The sequence below is a fragment of the Protobothrops mucrosquamatus genome, unplaced genomic scaffold, assembly GCF_001527695.2.
Source record: "Protobothrops mucrosquamatus isolate PMUCROS unplaced genomic scaffold, P.Mucros_1.0 scaffold8, whole genome shotgun sequence".
Classification (NCBI taxonomy): domain Eukaryota; kingdom Metazoa; phylum Chordata; class Lepidosauria; order Squamata; family Viperidae; genus Protobothrops; species Protobothrops mucrosquamatus.
In genome coordinates this window covers 662,157-682,081 of record NW_015386395.1, presented here as the reverse complement: position 1 = coordinate 682,081, position 19,925 = coordinate 662,157, and the positions used below count along the sequence as shown (strand labels likewise).

The 19,925-nt window shown below is 41.8% G+C and overlaps 2 protein-coding genes across 2 annotated transcripts; one reads left to right on the top strand and one right to left on the bottom strand.

Annotated features, from left to right (window-relative positions):
* The first annotated feature begins 1,290 nt into the window (after nt 1-1,290).
* Nucleotides 1,291-7,151, top strand: LOC107282475 (40S ribosomal protein S9). Its single transcript, XM_015810250.1, has 5 exons — nt 1,291-1,332; nt 3,060-3,183; nt 4,421-4,543; nt 5,381-5,567; nt 6,880-7,151. The coding sequence occupies exons 2-5, from the start codon at nt 3,087-3,089 to the stop codon at nt 7,055-7,057; spliced, it is 585 nt and encodes a 194-aa protein (XP_015665736.1). The 5' UTR covers nt 1,291-1,332; nt 3,060-3,086; the 3' UTR covers nt 7,058-7,151.
* An 807-nt stretch (nt 7,152-7,958) lies between these two features.
* LOC107282474 (suppressor of cytokine signaling 3) lies at nt 7,959-19,333 on the bottom strand. The gene is made up of 2 exons (XM_015810249.1): nt 19,277-19,333; nt 7,959-9,784 (listed from the first exon to the last, which is right to left on the bottom strand). Exon 2 carries the CDS (start codon nt 9,732-9,734, stop codon nt 9,120-9,122), a length of 615 nt encoding a protein of 204 aa, XP_015665735.1. The 5' UTR covers nt 9,735-9,784; nt 19,277-19,333; the 3' UTR covers nt 7,959-9,119.
* Between the last annotated feature and the right edge of the window lie 592 nt (nt 19,334-19,925).

Here is a 19,925-nt window from a genome sequence, read left to right as displayed (position 1 = left end):
TGTGGGGGGGGGTGGAACTGCCCCACATGCCCTGCACCCGCTTACCTTAGGACCGCCGCAGCCAGGCTTCCCACGCCCCAACAATTAAAAGTGGAACAGCTTGTCTGCAGACGTTGTGGGTGCTTCATCACTGGAGGTTTTTAAGAAGAGACTGGACAGTCACTTGTATGAAGTGGTATAGGATCTCCTGCTTGAGCAGGGGGCTGGACTAGAAGATCTCCAAGGTCCCTTCCAGCTCTATTCTGATTCTGAATAGTTGTTGGAAAGAACCAACTCTTGCCATGCAGATTGCAGGGGGTTTCTCCCCCAAATGAAAAGGAACATGTAAATGAAGATTCAATCATCCAGGCCAAAAGTATCTTAAAAGGTTAAATCAGAGCATCTGTACCAAATGTTGAGCAAGGTGATTCTTCATTTTTTTTCATTGTGTAATAATAACGTAATAACATTACCTGCATTGTTAATTAAATATACAGTTCATTTTGACAGTATAAAGGAACTATTAAGATGTTGATGTATAAAAACATTCTGTCATAATACATTAGTATTGCCAAAAAAAAAAAAAAGACTCAAAGGCGGTAGAGAAATGAATGAGAGGAAAGTGAAAAGAAACAATACAAAAAATGTTTCGGCATTTTCTTCACCGTAAATTCACGATAGACCGGATCATTTAAACCTGAAGTGAATAATTTGGTACAATATACATAATATACATAATAGTAATACACACACATTTTACACATCGCATGTGTGTAACCGCATGTTATTGGAAGCAGGACCATATGTTTTGCCCTCGTAAAGACTCGCGAGTCCTGACTCGTGGGGATTAGATGAACCTGCACAGGTAGCCTTGTTAAAACCACACTTTGCGTACTTCCTCCACCAGAATGGCACCGGCTGAGAATTATGGGAGCTGAAGCCCAGTTCATTTGGAGAACACCGCGCTAGGGGATGATGTTTTGAGAAATCGGTTAGAAAACGAGAAAACCCTTTTGTCGGAAGACAGAACACGCTTAGAACGGAATGCCTACTCGGCGATGACGTCACTCCCCTTCTGGGGGGGGGAGATCCAGCTGTTAAAGGCGAAGGAGCCGTAACGCCGAGTGGTACTTTCGTCATTAGCCAGTTTCTCTATCACACAAAAAGCCAACGTTCATTGGCTGTTATTCTTTGAAGCAAATCGCCGACAATAGGCCAGGCGTGAAAAATGTCTTATTTCTACTGGCTGATACGGAGAGAAGGCGGAGCTGTTCACAAGGCGTATAAAAGCAGACTCCCCGGATTCTTCTCTTTCTTTTTTGTCCTGGTTGTCGTTGGCGCCTGAGGTGGGAGGTAAGGGAGTTTTTAATCTTGCCAGTCCTAGGACTGGCGTTACCGAGTCGAACCGGGTAAATGGAGACGAGGCGGCGGTCAGCGATCGAAAAAAGTTCGTTAAGAAAGGGGTCTCGCGGCCTACGCCTAGCAAGCGGCGGAGCGCATGCGCTTAAGAAGCTTGGCACCCGAGCCTCCATTTTCTACCCGTCTCCCGCTTCCTGCACGTGCGTCGGCCTTAGAAGTGGCCCTGTGCATTTCGCAGGCGAGCTCAGGGATTTCCCGCTCCGGCATCATTGCCATCCTACCCTTCAGGAGTTGCTGAATGGCAACTGAACAGCCGTTCCCGCCAGCACATCTGAGAATGAGGGATAATAGGAGTTGCCCACATGTTCCCCCTTCTCGGGCCTGGTTTTTTTTAGGTGGTCAATAGGTTAATTAGTTCATGCACCTTTATTGATGTCCTTCCCTGAAATTAGTGATTCCTCTTTTGACGCTGAAACTTGGTTTCTTAAATGTGGAACTCTATTTTGGGAATGGATTCTCAAACTTGAATTAAAAAGCCTAGGTATCCTCAAGTGCCCTCTCCCATCTTACTAAGGGCAACAACTTAGAAAAAGAGAAACTAAACCCTATTTCTGAGATAACTCTTTAAACTTTGGGGGAAATGGCAGATTATTTTGCATTATCAAATTTATATGCCCCGTCCTCTGACATAACTGACTCTGAAGTGACTCTGGGCAATATACAATAAAGACATACAAGGCCACCTAAAAGCATTGAAAAATAAAGATCATGAAGGAATGTCTAATGTAAGCTTTGTGAGTGGCTGAATGCTGATGATTCTTTTTATATGCAATGTATAGGCAGCTAAGGCCTTGTCCACTCGGAGCAAACTGATGGTTTTTGAAGTGTTAATATATTGCAGTACAGTTTTCCTCCCTTGAGAACATATCTAAGAAAGACTGCAGATTAAATGAATACTGAATTTAATACAAAATGGATTTGAGATGGTGCAGAATAAACCTAGGTATGAAAATGGAAGCAGATGGCTCCTGTTTGTTAAACTACATATATTCCATTCCCTTAACTGGGATGTTTTACTTCCTATTAATTCAGTAAATTAGTGAATACTTTATAAGCAAAGCTTTATAAGGACCATAAAAGCTAGGGTTTTTTTAACTTTCATTTGTTCTGTGGGGTCTTTTCCATCCCATCCATTTAAGATCCTATCCTTCCCTAATTTGGAAATGGGACATCACCATGTTTATCCAGAATTAATGGTAATTAATGTGTTACATGTGAGTTGAAACTATCTGTTTAAAGTTTAAAAATTCTGTTTGGTTTGGTGTCTTGTGTGGAAATTTTTCCCACCTTCCTCAGAAGTAATGTCTAGCTAGTCAAAGAGAAAGGGGAAAGTAAATTATGGCTTCTGGCTTGAAGCAGAGGAGAATAAATTGGTGAGGTGAGACAGATCTATAAAAGGCTGGTGCAGTTCACTGTTGTATAAAAAGGTATTCCCAATTAAGAACTAATGTGAACTGAAAGATGAATTTGGTTTATGAAATAGCCATGGAGATAATTAGGTAGTGTTAAATGATACTGGATGAGACTGCCACTTACGATGGAAGCTCTATCAGTTGAATCTGCCACAAATTTGAATGGTATATAAATAGTAATATATCCGGTGATTTTATTCTGTTTACAGGGCTTGCATTTGTTTAAAATGTTATATTGTTTGTCCATAGGTTTGGCCTCTGTCTCTTTAGATTAGAATGCCAGTTGCCAGGAGTTGGGTATGTCGGAAGACTTATGTCACCCCCAGGCGGCCTTTTGAAAAATCACGCCTTGATCAGGAGTTGAAGCTTATTGGTAAGATTTATTCATTTATTTGTCTTGATTCTAGATAAATTGTGCCTTGTGAAGTAAAACAATCTGTTAAACGAATGGATAATACAACTATTAAGAGCTATAAATAAATTCATAGCTGCTGTCAAGTAAAAACAATGAAACAGCTCGCCACCTGGAGTTGTGGATTTTTTTTTATAGCTGGAGGTTTTCAAGAAAAGTTGGATAACCATTTGTCCAGGATGGTAGTGAAGGATTCCTGCTTTGAGCCAGGGATTGGAGCAGAAGACTTCCAAGGTCCCTTCCAGCCATATGATTCTATAAAATAAGTCCCAGGACTGTTTTGTGTTTCTGTCATCTTCCAAAGTGCCACAATGATTGAGAAAAAAAATACTCCTCTTTAGTTGGGAAATGAATTCTCCAACTGAAAAATTAAAACAAAAAGATCTCATTTTGATGGGATAAATTGGAAGGGATGATATCTACTTTAACCATCAATGATTCAAATTGAATTCTGTCCAGAAGGAGAATGGGGTTTTTTTTAGAAAAATATAAAGGAGAATTGGAGGCCCCTAAGAGACTTTTGCATGAAATGGAAATAAAATGCATTTGTGATTTTGATGGTTTGGGGAAAATAATAGATAATAGTGAGGGTTTTTTTTAATCATAGGGTAATATGTGTGTGTATATGTGTATGTATATACGTGTGTGTATATATGTGTGTATATACCACTATAAATAATTTAAGGTAGTGAACATACCTAATACTCCTTCCTCCTATTTTTCCCCCTAACAACGACCCTATGAGGTGGGTTGGAGTGAGATGACTGGCTCGAGGTCATCCAGCTGGTTTTCATGCCTAAGGTGGGACTAGACCTCACAGCCTCCTAGTTTCTATGCCAGCACCTTAACCACTACACCAATTTGGCTGTCACAACTTTGTGATACACAATCCAAAGAAAATTGGAATCTCCTGTTTTTTCTTTCTGATTCCTCCTGCACTTTTCTTCCTTTTTACCTTATTGTTTCTGCTCTGTATTAGTTTATATTAATTTTTATGTCTTTTGTAAAACTTTTAATAAAATAATTTGTACCAAACTGCTGCGAGGGAAGAGGTATGCTAATGAAGAGCAAGTTTTTCCAGAGGAATGGGGCTAATCCTAAGAAGACCTTACAAGTTGGGAAAAGAATCGGTCCTTGATTGAACTGCTGTGATCCTTAAAGTAACTGCATTTTAAAAGTTTTAGAATTCTTTTTCTAGGTGAATATGGGCTGCGGAACAAGCGTGAGGTATGGCGAGTGAAGTTCACTTTGGCCAAGATCCGCAAAGCTGCCCGAGAGTTGCTCACCCTGGATGAGAAAGATCAGCGGCGCCTTTTTGAAGGTAATATGGCAAAACTAGACACTGAACAACAGCTTTGGCGCAGTTGCTTTCGGACCTATGACTCACTCGAAGAAGCCTGCTGAGTACCTTGATACATTTAACTTTTTTTCCTCATACCAGCCCTGTAAGTCACTAATCTGATTATAAGATATGTGTGGTGTGTTATAAGATTATATAAAGGCCTGGTTTTCACAACATGTTAAATGGGGTCAAGGGAGGAGAGTTAATGTGTGATGCAAATACCAAAAAAGGATTAATAGAGCTAATTTACCACTGATAGTTGAAACAAACCTAGTTATGACAGGTTTAAACTGTACCCTTTCTAGCTTGCATACATCATCTTTTAAAAAAAAAAAAAAGTTTAAAAGAGTCTTGTCTATTATGAAGTTCACTACCAAGGTTGGAAAGGTAAGAAATACCAGCCAGAAATAGTTTGGCCACAGTGGCCAAGCCAGTAGTGTGCCAGCCTGAGTAATAAGAAAGGGGTTAATAATGAAAACACATTATTACTCACCTTGTGTAAGAGCTTGCCAAGATACTGGGCTCTTTCTGAAATAAATGGGTAGGAATTCTGTAATATCAGTTTTTTGAGTCAGTTAAGGTGACAGAACAGTCCAATTGGACTAAATATATTCTGTGAACAAGACTGACATTGATGTTGAGGCATGATTTGAACTTTAATCTCAAGGTCTCTGCTCAGTTGGAAACACAGCTATTGATACTGTGATGGTTGTATCTTTTTCAATACTGCACCCATAAACATGCTAATCTGGACATTGTCTCTTTTAACATTATATGGAAAGACCAATTTGCTGATGTCTCTCAAATTTCTCTCAGGCAATGCCTTGCTGCGCCGTTTGGTCAGAATTGGGGTGCTCGATGAGGGCAAAATGAAATTGGATTACATCCTGGGTCTGAAAATTGAGGATTTCCTGGAGCGTCGTCTCCAAACCCAGGTCTTCAAACTGGGCCTGGCTAAGTCCATCCATCATGCTCGTGTGCTTATCCGCCAGAGACACATCCGGTATGCTGCTGAGAGCCAAAGTTTGGGGAATGTGAATTTTAAGATACCTGTGAACTGCTGACATTGGGTGTCAGCATCAGAACGTGTGCCTCTGAAGTAATATTTGCAATATCTTTTATGTGTAGCTTGTGCAGCGATAACTGGCCCCGGCCCTGGCTTGGGCCTTCATATACCGCCAAACCCTTTTGTGGATCGAAACCATGGATAGCTCAGTAGAATAGCAGTGTCAAAACAACTGTCAAAGATTTCGGCAAGGTTCACTGCGGCTTGGCCGTACACCTTGTGAAGGTCTGCCACGTGGGTGGCCAAGGTAACACCAAGTACTGCTCTTACTTAGCAAGCACAGCAGTAACCTAATATAATCCTTCTGTACAAGTAAATTGACACGGGTTGGAGGAATTTTTTTCTATCTTCAGTTGCTGAATTCCAGTAAGCAACCCCAGCAAAAAAAAGTTGCCAAGAGTCGTTTGACTTTTTGGTAGACTACAAATTTCCCATTTCCTTAATTATATTTTACCACAAGCTGGAATTAGGTGGGTTTTACCTATTATAGGCAGCAACAGCAACTTTCACATATAAATCAGTTTCTTCCATGGTGTGTTGGCTACTTCTGAAATATAGTTCCATATCTGTTTTGTAAATTAGTATAGGTTTTTATTGTATTGACTATTTATGGTATATTTATGGGGAGATAAAGGACATGATAGGTTCTGTTTGCTTACAAATTACAACTGGTAGTTCAATGCTTTTCCTGCACTGAATACATATCTTGCTTGCACTGGCAAGGCAATTTTAAATGGTTTGGAGGGGGGCAGGCAGGGGGTTGGGGGAATAAAACAGATTAAAATTACAAAGCATAAAATTTGGTCATTGCTAAGCGAGTTTCTTGCCTGAATAAGTTACTGTCGAGTTAGCAGTAATATTCTGATTGCTCTATAAGTCATTGTAACGATTTCTCCTTTAAAGAGAGAAACTCCAATAGAGAATATTCATAGCTCAAGGTTGAAATGAGGGGTCCTTGTGATGTTTCCTAGTTTGGGTAATGAAATATTTGCAAGAAAACAACCAAGCTTGGAGAGCACAAAGGATCTCTGAGTGAAATTAGGTTCCAAATGGATCCAGAAACCTCTTGCAGTCACTCTATACATAACCCTGAAGTTAGTGGCCGTTGGGGCTTTGACTTCTGACTGTTGAGGGTACTGAGGCTGTGAGCTCAGAAAATATTTGTAGAGCTTGTTTGTTTTGTCAAATATTTCCCACGAGTTCCAGACGAGATTATTTATTCACTAATCATTTTCTTTCTCCCTTTTAGTGTAAGGAAGCAAGTGGTGAACATCCCTTCCTTCATTGTTCGGTTAGACTCCCAAAAGCACATTGACTTCTCCCTCCGTTCACCTTATGGTGGCGGCCGACCAGGCCGTGTCAAGAGGAAGAACGCCAAGAAGGGCCAGGGTGGTGCTGGTGGTGGAGATGATGAAGAGGAAGATTAAAGTGTAAACTGTGGCTTTCCTGCCACGTAAACTGGTGGGCCTTTGAGCCTATCTTACTAACATCATCCAATAAAAAGTATTTGTGGGTAAAATACTATAGTTCCATGGTGTCAAGAGAATTAGGAACATGTGGTAACCTGAACGTGTTTTTTCTTGCCTCTGCTCATCCGACAATGAGAGCTTTGTGAATTGATTGTTGACTTCACACCTCCCAGATTGAGATGTTTGCTTCTTGGCAGCACGAAAGGGAATGGAATATGAAGGGAATAGAGAGGAAGATTGGGGATGCAAATGAGGTGGGAGAGGTGACAGGCTTGGCTGTTTGAGAATGCTACATGGGCACAATTCTTTTGTTTTACATTACTTACTCAACACGCTCCAAGGCATAATTTCAGGGGATTGGTTTTTTCCCTTTCACCTCATTCTTTCCTTGTTTGTCTTTGTCTTGCCAAATTTAAACTGAACTGGAAAGAGGCCATTTCTGATGTGGGCTTTGATCATCGTTCCCTACACCCTCAATGCCACTTCTCTCTACTTTGCCTGCCCAAATGGAATTATTTCTAGACTGGGTGCACAAATACACTCTGTACTCCTTTTCCTCTAAAGTTATTGATAAGGTCTTGCAGATGAAAATAGTGGAAAGGTGAACAATAAAAATAGGGGAAATAAGCTAGGCTCCGTCCCAAAGGTAGATTTCTAGGAGATAAAAAGCTAATTTTTTACCTCTTGCAAACTTTTGTTACTTTCACTCAGGAAGCAGGAAAGCATACTGGCCACTTGATAAAAACATCCTTTTAACTATTGTTGGAGAGGAATTGGCTGGGCTTTCCAGTAGGATCCGGGAAGAGGTCTGGCTTGCCAGTAAGAAATCATAAATGAACTCGAAAGTAAAAGAATCAAGTCAGTTTGCAGATGATCAAGGTTTATTTGAGAGCAGGAGGTTTTAAAAACATTAGATTTAGGACTAAAAATTGAGTAGTTCTTAAGAGTGGAGTATCATTGAACTGTGCTACCTTGGTGAAAGTTTTGCGTGAAATGCACAAAACTGCCACCTACAATCACATTTTCTAACCTTTGTGCTGCACGGTTTGAGATCTTGTTTTTCTATGAATTGCCCCTTTACTATGAAACCTCTGTTTCCTCAGAGACTAGTATCTTCTTCGCCTTTGAGTGGTATATCTGCTGGCTGCCTATAAAAACACTCAAGTCACTGAACTTTTTTCTTTCTTTCTCGTAACTGATTTCTGAGTCAGCATTCTTGAAAGCTGTCAAGTTACAGTAATGACCTTTACTAAAGGCGGTGACTGGAAGTGGGGGAAGGAGAGAGGTCAGGATCACGCAGTGGGCAAAGTGGAAATAGAGGAGAGGACCGCTGGGGATTTGGTGCAGTGTGGCTTATTGCTCAAAATCTGCCTTCAGACTGGCCTTGGGGCTATCTATCTTCTAGAGAAAGAAGGCTGTTGGTTGTAATTCAAACATCGTTACTGGGTGTACAATCTTTTTGTCCGCCTGAGTTTGTAAAGAAAGATGCATAATAGTTGGAGCTAAATACAATCTTGTTGACTTCACTACCGGGCGGTGCTGCTGCAGACTTCATAGATGTTCCTTGTGCAGTTAGCAGAGCTATTTGTCACGGGATTGTTTCGCACAAACTTGTGCACCTTTCAACTAAAGATGAGAAAAAGTGGGAGGTGCTTAAGTCAGCTTTGCCTATGGATAGAATAAAAACTTCTACCTGTGCACAAGAAGCTTTTCAAATATGGAAGTTGCTAACTTGGAAAAATGGGGAAGGGGATTATTATACAGGATACACATCTCCAGATCGTTGACTAATCTCCGCCAATCCTTTTTCAGATAATTTTCAATAGCTTTTGGAAGGCTCATTATAAATAGCTCCACAATGAAAAGGTTGGCTTAGCTGTCAGATGGTTTATTCCACGAAATTGGGGTGCATCAGCAATACACTATCTACAATCAGCTCTGCTCATCCATTCTAACGGGAAAGGCCCCCAACTCTGCACTCACTAAAAGGTCTTTAAAACTGGTGCTTTGGTGCTTCCTTTTAGCTGCAGATTGAGTTCAATAATACCTGTGGGACCGGCAGCCTCTGCAGCTGAGCCCTGGTGTCACCTCTGCCCCGCACGCTGGTTCGTACAGCCCGCTGACACAGCTCCTGCAAAGTGGGCACCTTGCAACGGAGTGGCTGCGAGAGGGCCAAAGGCACTGGAGGTTGACCCTCACTCTCCAAGTAGCAGGGACCCCCTTCTACAGCCCCAAGGCAGAGATAATACTCAACTAACTCGACCACACAACTGAAGGTTGGGGGATGGCCAGCTCCTGGCAAGGCCTCCAGGTGGAAAGCGGAGTCCTGCTGCTGAATACGCAGGTTGGTGATGCCTGTCCTGGTGCGGACACTCAAGGTGAAGAGGTGATGATGGTCGGAGGAATCTCTCACCAGGAAGACACCAGGAGGCTGGGAAGTCAAGAGCCGCTTGGCTTCAGCCCCTGACAGGCTGCCCCAGTAGAAGCCACTGGCCTCCAAACGTTCCAAGGCACTTTCCACCCGCTCAAACTCTCCACAGAAACTCTTGAAGTGGTAGGAAGGGACGGCAGGGCCTGTCATGGCCACCACGACTGGTGCAGATGCCGGCGGGCAGCAACAGCACAGGGGGACCATTGCGCCACCAATTGACTAGTGGACAGCTTGATCGCTTATCAGAGCTGCATCTGAAAAGGAAGATAAAGTCAATTCACAGAAAGGCGCCTGAACATCACTCGCATCAAGGCAAGGGTGTTAACCTGGTTTGGCCTGGTGAGTCACAATATTAGGTACAGGCAAATCCTCAACTTATAACATTCATTTAATGACCGTTCAAAATGAAAATGGCACTAGAAAAAGCAACTTATGACCGTTGCAGCATCCTCAGTTGCATGATCAAATTTCAGATGCTTGGCAACCAGCATGCATTTGCAACGATTGCAGCATCTTGGGGGTCTTCAGACTGTCATTGGTGAGCTTCCCAGGGAGCGTCTGACAAGCAAAGTCAACGGGAGAAGCCAGATTTGCTTAACGCCACACGATTCACTTAAAAAAATTATTTGCTTAATTATGGCAAAAAATGACATAAAATAAGGCACGATTCACTTAACTGAGTCATGGTGGTGCAATAGTTGGAATGCAGTATTGCAAGCAAATTCTGCTGATGACCGATTGCCAGCAGTTTGATGCTCACTGGCTCAAGGTTTGACTCAGGCTTCCATCCTTCCGAGGTCAGTAAAATGAGGTCCCAGATTGTTGGGGGGCAATAGGCTGACTCTGTAAACCGTTTAGAGAGGGCTGTAAAGCAGAGTTCCCCAACCTTTCCGGGTTGGCGGCCCAGGGGGAGGGGGGAAAGAGGAGATGGTTTTGTGAAAAGGGCAGGCATGTGTGTGCATGCATGAGCACTCATTGCTTGCATGAGTGAGGCCGCGAGTGCCTGTGACTCTCATGCAAATGGTGAAGTCGGTCACCTGAGTGGGGCCAATGGGTGTTGAGCCTTCTTGGCGGCAGGATGTTTTTTGCCCTGTGTCCCTGCCCTGAAGGGACACCGTCAGAAAACATCCTGCCCCCAAGAAGGCTCAACACCCATTGGCACCACTCAGGTGACCTTGAGGACACAGATAAAAACTCCAGGTGACCTCATTGACTCTCCAAAAGAATGCAAAGGACCAGCTGTCTGCAAGGAATATAAATCCTTCTATTCCCCACCATCCGGTCAGAGCTGAAGAAGCTTCTTGGATGAGAAGCAAAATGTCTTCAAAGAAAAGCAAGAAAGTCCAGTTGCCTCCTGAAAAAGCACCTTTGGGACAACCGTGACCTGGATGACTGAGAATCTCCATAGACCAGACATGTCAAACCTGCGAAGTCATGTGACATCACACAACATATCAAGACTGTTTTGCCATTGCCGGCAATGGGGTGGGCGCGGCTTCCGTGTGACGCAGGCTGGCAGTTTGACAACTCTGCCATAGACAGTTCAAACTAGGCTTGATCTCAAATTCTTCGTTGACTGACTTTAAAAAGCTGCTTAAGCTTCAGTTGGCCCTCAAACAAAGAATAGATCATCCACAGTACTTTTTTCCAGTTCATTTATCTCTGACAAGGTTTACTTGAAAAAAAAAATTAGATAAGTTTTATCCAGCTCAGCAGGTTTAGCAAAAAGTATTGGTAAAATAGCCTAGAACTGCTAAGTACCCAAATCTCAAACATTCTAAATATTTTTTTACTGATAGTTTATTGCATGGAGTTTATTCAAGCATCACACTACAGGGTACTATTTTTTGCAAAGAGCCTGAACTGAGTTGTTCAAGACGAGTTAAAAAGTTGTAGTCCCAAAATATGGAATTTGACATTTTATGAAGAATTTTTGGCTCTGTTGAGCCTGGGGTTCAGGGAAGAGAATTACTCTTAAGTAGACAGAAATAAATTACCACTCTGATGCTAAAGAGTATATATATTCCTTGGTCATTTTTGAAATGCCCTTTTAGTGTAAATATGAAACAAGGAAGCAGCCCTAGGTGAATTGCACAGGTTCTCACAAATGATTTGCCACAAATTATTTCCAATGTTTCCAGTAAACATAGAAGGCAAAATATGGTGAACAAGGTTCTTTGGAGACTCATGGTGGATAAGAAATCCTCGATCTTGGTGCTTAGAGCCTCTATGCCAGCTTCTTCAACATGACTATACAGGTAGTCCTCAACTAATGGCCACAAAGGGAACCAGAATTTCCGTTGCTAAAGAAGGTGGTCGTTAATTGTCATATCTGATTTTATAACCTTTTTTTTGCCACAGTTGCTAAGTGAATCTCTGCCATTGTTAAGTGAATCATGCAGTCAATAAGCAAATGCAGCTCCCCCTATTCTGATTTTGCTTATTGGAAGCCAGCTATGAAGCTCACAAACGGCAATCACGTGACTTTGGGATGCTGCAACTTTATAAATACATACTGGTTGCAAAGCAGCTGAATTTTTATCATGTGACCCTGGGAATGCTGTGACAGTTGTGTGAGGACCCATCGTAAATCACTTTTTATCATTTTAAATGGTTGCTAAATAAACGGTTGTAAGTCGAGGACTACCTGTAAGCACTAGGATGGGTTTGATTTGTTAATTTCATGTATTTTTAAACTGCTACCCAGACAGATCTATCTCAAAGAAACCCGAGCTTCTCAAACTGCAGATTCATTCCTGTAAGAAAACCAGCCCGCCTTGCAAAATTCATAGAAGAGATGAGCCAAAATGTTTGTTTCTTAAACTGACAAACAGAAGAACTAGGTTCCCTTCAGGGATGGTGATGGGGAACAGGCAAGTATGGCTAAACATCACTTCCCCGCAGATCATAGAAAGAAATATAAGAAACCTTCATGAAACCTTACAGTTCTGTTCTAGTTCTGGAATTCCCTTTTAGAACATAGAATCATAGCGTTGGAAGGGACCTTGGAGGTCTTTTAGTCCAACCCCCTGCTCAGGCAGGAGACTCTATATCAGAGGAAGGGAAACTTTGGCTCTTTTATGACTCATGGACTTCAACTCCCAGAAGTTGAAGTCCACGAATCATAAAAGAGCCAAGCTTGCCTACCCCTGCTCTATACCTTTCTGGACAAATGGCTGTTCAGTCTCTTCTTAAAAACTTCCAGTGTTGGAGCACCCACAATTGATGGAGGTTTTTTTCCCCCCAAGACCAATCTCTTGTAGGGAGCAGTTTAAGGTAATCAGATTTGTAGGCAATTGCTCTAACCAGAAGATCAGACATGGAAGTTGGAGGATTCAGTTTGAAATAAAATTTCCCCAAAGTGGAAAGCACAGCATGGAAATGAATGTTATTCTAACTTCTGGTCTGGTGCTACTTTTTCATTTTATGGCAGTTTTTAAGAAGACTGTCATAAACGGCCTCTTCCACTTGCTGTGTGTTGGACTGCTAACATTTGCTTCTCCTTTCCTTCTGCTACCAAGGCTGGACACTTCTCTTGCTAAGATCCCAACCACGGCAGCTTCCTTTTCAACTTAACTTCTTTACAAAGTGTTTAATCTCACCGTTGATCTCAGTTACAAGATGGTTTTGAAACTATTACGTAACTCACAACATGTTCAGGCCAGAGAAAGCAGGATTCTGTTTCATAATCTGAGGGCTTGTTATTGGTTTGAAAGAAAGAACTACCTGGCCCTTCAAAGAGAAAAAGTCTAACTCAGCAACCACTGAAAGGCAGAAGTGGGGAAGGGAGTGAGTCCAAGAACAGCAAAGAGAACTAGCCTGCAGCTTGCAGAGGAAAAGGCAAAGATCCTTCCCAGTTGACTTTGATGTCTAATGGCTGCCTAGCCAACATGTCCACGCTGCTTTCTTGACAAGAACACAAAAGTGGTTTATCATGATTTTCTTCTAGGGTGAGATCTTTTCTCAAATTCCTCATCTAGCTTATAGCCAGCCTTGGTTTCCCAACTGTCATCCATTTGAATACTAACCAGGTCCAACCTGCTGAACTTTTTTCAAGATCCGCCAAGGTCACCTGCAATGAAATATAGTTTTGAGAGAGTCTACTGGAATTCCTGCCAAACATCTTCGGGAAGCAAAAGTTAGAATGACACACTGTGTGTTTGACTGAAGTCTGCTTGCTCTCAAATTGTTGCCCTTACTGATTTGAAAGTAGAACAGGTAGTCCTCAAGTTATGGACCACAAGTGGGACCAGAACTTCCATCACTAAACAATGTGGTCATTCAGTGAGTTGCAGCCATTTTGATCACGTGACTGTGGGGATGTTGGGTTGTTAATTGTAGGACTGATCATAAGTCACATTTTTCAGCACCATTGTAACTTAGAACAGGCATTAAACTAATGGTTGTTAGTCAAGGACTATCATTTGGCATTCTCAACCTGGTGACCTTTAGATGTATTGACCACAACCTCTCATTATTACATGCCAGTTGGGAATAACAGGAGATGTAGTATAATGAATCTAGAGGCCACCTACTCTTCATTCTCATCCTATAAAATGCCTCCTATTGAGGTAAGATACTGGCAGGTAGCAGCTCCTGGCTAATCTTAACTGGGCTCCAAAATTAAGCAGGGTGAGTCCTGGTCAGGATTTGGATGATAATTTGTCAGGGGAATTTCATCGCTGAATACTAGAGCAGGAAGTGGAAACACCAACTGAAGAAATGGATCAAAACCACCAAAACACAAATTATATAAGTGCCAGGAAATCTGAATGGCCATGTTCATGAAATCAACAGGAGCTGCTCTGAATCTAAGAAAATGTTTGGCCTTGTCATGTTATGTGTTTCTGAGCTCATTTCCTCTAAACTACCTAATTGATAAAAAATAATTGCAATGATGGAGAATCTTTATAAATCAGGGCTTCCCTAGTGATCTCTGATCTGGGCAATCTCCTTGCAGATTTTTCATTGCCCCACCCAGTAACATCACCAGTGCTTCTGATTTATCCCAGAATGGTATATAATTAATAAATTATTAATTATAATTGATGAATAGTACACCACCCTAAATCTTGCCTCTTGAGTCTCTGGATAGAAGGCTTTATCTATCCCACACTTCAAATACTCCCATGTAATCAGTTCAGTAAATAAGAAATAGGCTTATCCCATTGCTACCATGGTTTGTTTATTAATCTTTGGCAGGAAGGATATATGATTAATTAATTTTTTTGTCTATTTCCCTACAAAGATACCACAATAAAAGGAGATGGTCAACTGCAACTCTAAAAACTAATCTCAGATTTATAAGAATAAGGGGGAAAATATTTTGGGACTATATCACTAGAAAGCAGTAAGTTGAAGTAGATGGCATATTTGACAGCTCATATTCATTAACATTTCCCTGCATTTAGAAACCTAGAGTCTCTGTAATATTGGAGAAAGAGGTAAATCTACAATTGTACTTATACAGTAACTGCTGTAAAAATCAGAAGCCACCTCTTTATCTTTTTCTTTCTTTTCTGTTTTTCTTCTACTTTTTTGTACTTTAGTTCTCTCTTTTGTTTCTTCCTTTTTCCTTCTGGTTCTATTTCAGTTTGTCCTCATTTTTACTCTTGTTTTTAAAAGATTAAAAAAAATTATATTTTTTAAAAAGAAATATTTTCTTCTAAAATGCAGTATTGGTATCTTGAGGGCACAGTACTTTTTATGTGGGAAACTACAGTTTTCTAGGCCACATTTCTTCAAAGATGTTTGAATGGCTCAAAATGCCCCAGGTAGCTTCATGCTTAAAGGCAAGACTAGAATTCACAGTCGCTTGGTTCCTAACATGGCGCCTTAAACCACTGCACAAAAAATGAGAAGAGAACTTTACAGGTAGTCCTTGACTTACGACCACAGTTGAGGTCCAAATTTCTGTTGTTAAGTGAGACATTTGTTAAGTGAGTTTTGCCCCATTTTACAACTCTTCTTCTTTGTTAAATGAATCACTTTGGTTGATAAGCTAGTAACAGGGTTGTTAAGTGAATCTGGCTTCCCCACTGACTTTGCTTGTCAGAAGGTCACAAAAAGAGATCACATGACCCTGGGACGCAGCAATGGTCATAAGTGTGAACCAGTTGGAGATGCAGCAAAGGTCTTTAACTGTGAAAAACGGTCATAAGTCACATTTTTCAGTGCTGTTGTAACTTTGAATGCTCACTAAATGAACTTTCGTAAGTTGAGGGCTACCTGCACGAAAAAGCTTACATAAAACTCTTTTTAACTAATCTGTGAATAATACTTTACTGGGCAGAGAAAAAAATTAGCCCAGTTGAAAACTTACAATCTCATAGCGGTAAGATTCTAACATCCTGTTCACAGATTCCTCCTGAAAAACCCAAGTGGGTTATTGCTTCTGAGCAAAGGCAGTCCCATGTGAGGGTTTTTGTTTTGGTTAAAAAGAAAAAAATGCCCTGAAGTAGCCTCACACAGGAAAATGTGACCCATTTTAAGGAGAGTAGCATCTGAACTCAAACTTATCAACTTTAGACCATTCCCAAACTACATCCTAGAAGGAATCCACTTAGCTGCCAGCAAGGTTAAAGAGGCTGGTCCAGTAGACACAACACATGGGATATGAACTCTGGGAAACAAACTCTCTGCTAGTCTCTCCCAATTCCAAAATCTGCTGAATTATCTTCTGCTCAGATAAGCAAATCCTGGACAGAAATCAACCATCCCCAGCACGGTTTAGTTGTGCAACAGAAAATAAGGAGACCAGACAAAAGGGGCCTCCTAAGTACATTAATAGAGGTGGTCCTAGTTCAGCCCTTGTCATCTCCATTGAGAAACGGACTGAGTAGCAAGTAGTAGAGAGCAAGAACTGACATTAACAAGCTAAATAAATCAATAGCTTGTACTGATGTACAAGCAACTGGTGACAGCTCCTACAGCCTGAAGCACCTCCCCTCAGAGGAGACTCTTCATCTCTGAATGAGTCACTCTTGTTATCTGCCAATAATTCCAGGAGGTGCATCCTTCTTTATCTTACATTTTGTGTATTAAGAGGAAATTTCCACCACTGTGAGCCAGTTTGGTCTAGTGATTAAGGCACTAGGCTAGAAAGGGGGAGACCGTGAGTTCAAGTCCCTTCTTAGCCATGAAAGCTAGCTGGATGACATTGAGTCACTCTCCCTCAGCCCAACCTACTTCACAGGGTTGTTGTGGGGAGGGGAAATAGGAGGAGAAAGTTGTGTTGGATCTCTTCGCTGCCTATTATTTGCAAAAATAATAAAGGTGAAATAGAAATAATAAAATAAATTTTAGGATACAATTAAACTAACTTCTCTTGAACAAAGTAGTCTTGTCACCTTTCTGTATGAATCCGTGATAAATATCTACCCCATCACTTTTAGATCCATCTCATTTCTACATTCTATAATTCTCAACTCAAAGAAGCTACAGTAGATACCTCCTTGTTGAATGAGGGGTCTTTGGTGCTCTCTGATCTTGGTTGTTTTCTTGCACACATTTCATTACACAGAGTAGATAACATCACTAGTCATTAGCACTGATGTTATCTAGTTTGGGTAATGAAACATCTGCAGGAAAACCAACCAAGCTGAGAGAGTACCAAGGACCTCTCATTTCATACTCTCCTTCATTGCCGTTGAAGATGAGTTTTGTATCTCCAAAAGCCATTTCTCTCTATGAACATTTCTGGCACCTGAGTTTTTCCAAATAGCTTTACTCTAGGTCAGGGTTTTCCAACCTTGGCAACTTTAAAACATGTGGACTTCAGCTCCCAGAATTCCATGCTGGCTAGGGAATTCTGGAAGTTGAAGTCCACATGTCTTAAAGTCACCAAGGTTGGGAAACCCTGACCTAGGTTATCTCTCGCTTTCTTTTATAATGCTGTGTCTCAGGGATGAAGTCAAAGTCACAATTCATGGACTTGTTAGGAGACTGAGTGTCGAAGAAGGGTAACATAACATCCCACACATTGGGCGGGCACCATATTGGGAAAAGCAGAAATAAAGCAACACAACTAAAATACCATCTTCTTGGCTCAGTCTAGCAAATTAAGTAATTTATTGGTGTCCTGAAGGCACCTTGATTTAAATATATGTTTCTATGTGATTGAGAGAAGAATATTTTTGTCATTACAGAAGGTTTAACAAATATATATACTGTATATAACATCAGCTGAGAGAGAATTCTTAAACTCTGTATGTTTCAACAGAATGAGAATACAATAGGACTCATCTTTTGAGCATCTGCTTGGATTATTTTAAATCCTAGTGTACTAGCTTGGACTGGGCTGTGAATTTAAACAAAAACTGCACACATTTTCTGGATCAAGGGCCACTCTGCTCTTTGAGCACATAAAGATAATCTCCGACGTACAACCATTCATTTAGTGATGGTTTGAAATTACACCACCACTGAAAAAAATAACTTATGACCATTTTTCACAATTATGATCCTTACTGAATCCCCAAGTGATCAAAATTTGGACACTTAGCAACTGGCATGTAGTTATGATGGTTGCAGTGTGCCAGGGTCATGTTCACCCTTTGTGACTTTCTGACAAGCAAAGTCAATGGGGAAGCCAGATTCAATTAACAACCACGTTATTCACTTAGCAACTGCAGTGGTTCACTTAATAACTGTGGTAAGAAAGACCATAAAATGGGGCAAAATTCACTTAACAACTGTCTTGCTTATCAATGAAAATTTTGGATTCAACTGTGGTCCATAAGTCAAGGACTACTTGTATCCCATCTCACTAAATTTGCTATTATTTTCTTTACACTTAAATAGAGTTGATAAGATTCATTCTCCAGTTACATAGAAAATATTTTCTACTTTTAGGCACGTTTAAAACGACCACTAAGGAACAATTTGGGGAAAGGATTCTCTACTTCAAATTGTGCTTTTCTGCACAATAATCAAGCAGCAGCTTCCTCAACACATTTTCTCTCAGCTGCAGCTGCAAGGCATGGAAACCCAAGTACTTCTCCAGGCTAAATGGTGTTCTATGAATTGCTTAATTTTTGTTGTTGGTTTTTATTCTCTTCTCGTAACTGCAGATGAGAAATAGCACGAAGAAAGAGGACGTTGCTAGTGAATAGTTATACAGTAATGAAAGAAATGGGAAAATCATGGCTGGTAGACAAAACTTTATTACAGTTTTCCTCTGGTGTTGGAAGCAAATAAACTTGCATGAAATCTACGTAAAATGCAGCTATTTTTACAACACAGAGACAGACAGACAGACAGACAGACTGACTGATAGACACACGCGCACACACAGAGGACTATTCTTAGGCATGCCTGTGTTAGATTTAAAAGTTGAGAGGGTGTCAAATACGAAAACTTGGCTATTTGCATTGTGGCAGTCCTAATCTTATAAAGCATAATCGTCGGGACGTTAAATTTGAATTTTGCCAGATTTCATACAAGCATCTGATTTTTCGAGTTATTGTTCTTATTCGGCAGCCTAAAGGTGGTCTTCCACCCTCCCCTGTGTTAAAAAAAATTAAGCGCCAAAACCAGACTGGGGCTTCCCGCCACTATTTACCCCCCAATAAACCAGCATTGAACGAGTTTTCCGTACTCCGCTACCAGCCCCGAGAGTCCGGGCGCGGATCTCTTGTTTAAAGAGTGGCCGGAACGGGTTTTTCTTCTTCCCAACTTTCGCAGCCCCCTTCCCGGCTTGGAAAACAACCGCGCTCGCTCCCAAAGCCCCGGAGAGTTTTGCTAACCTTTGTTGGCGAGGAAAGCCGAGCGGTGCCTGGGTTTCTCCGAGGAGCGGGAGAGCGAAAGGGGGGGGGGGGCAAGCGAATCGATTTAAAGCGCGGACTCCGCTTCGCAGGCTGGGCTGCGGGGAGCGAGTCCGGCGCGATCGCCCCTTTCTCCCATCTTTCGAGCGGCGGCGGCGGGAGGATGGAGGTGGGCGAAGGCGCACCGCGCGTCGGGATGGTCTCGGACGGAGGAAAGCTCCCCAGCTCGGACGGGGAAAGAGTAGAAAGAGGTGGAAGTTTACGGGGCTGGGTGGGGGTGGGGGTGGGGGTGGGGGAGTGAAATGGAGGAGGAGGAGGAGGAGGAGGGTGGAAGAACAGCGCCAATCTATTTCCTTTGGCCAAAGAATCGCGGCCCCTCTTTGGTTTCCTGGAAATGCGTGTGAACGTACGTGCGCGTTTCTGAAACGAGAAGCGCCTTTCCCGTTAGCGGAGGAATCGGAGAAGGCGGGGAGGGGGGGGTTGGTATCCGACGACTTCGGATACAATCTCGGTGCGGGGGGAGGGAGAGAGGGTGAGGGAGAGAGGGAGGGAGTAGCTTAAAGGGCAGGGGAGAAAGTGCCCAAGTTTTCAATAATCGTTCGGCGTCTCTGATTGGATGTTCTTTGTATGT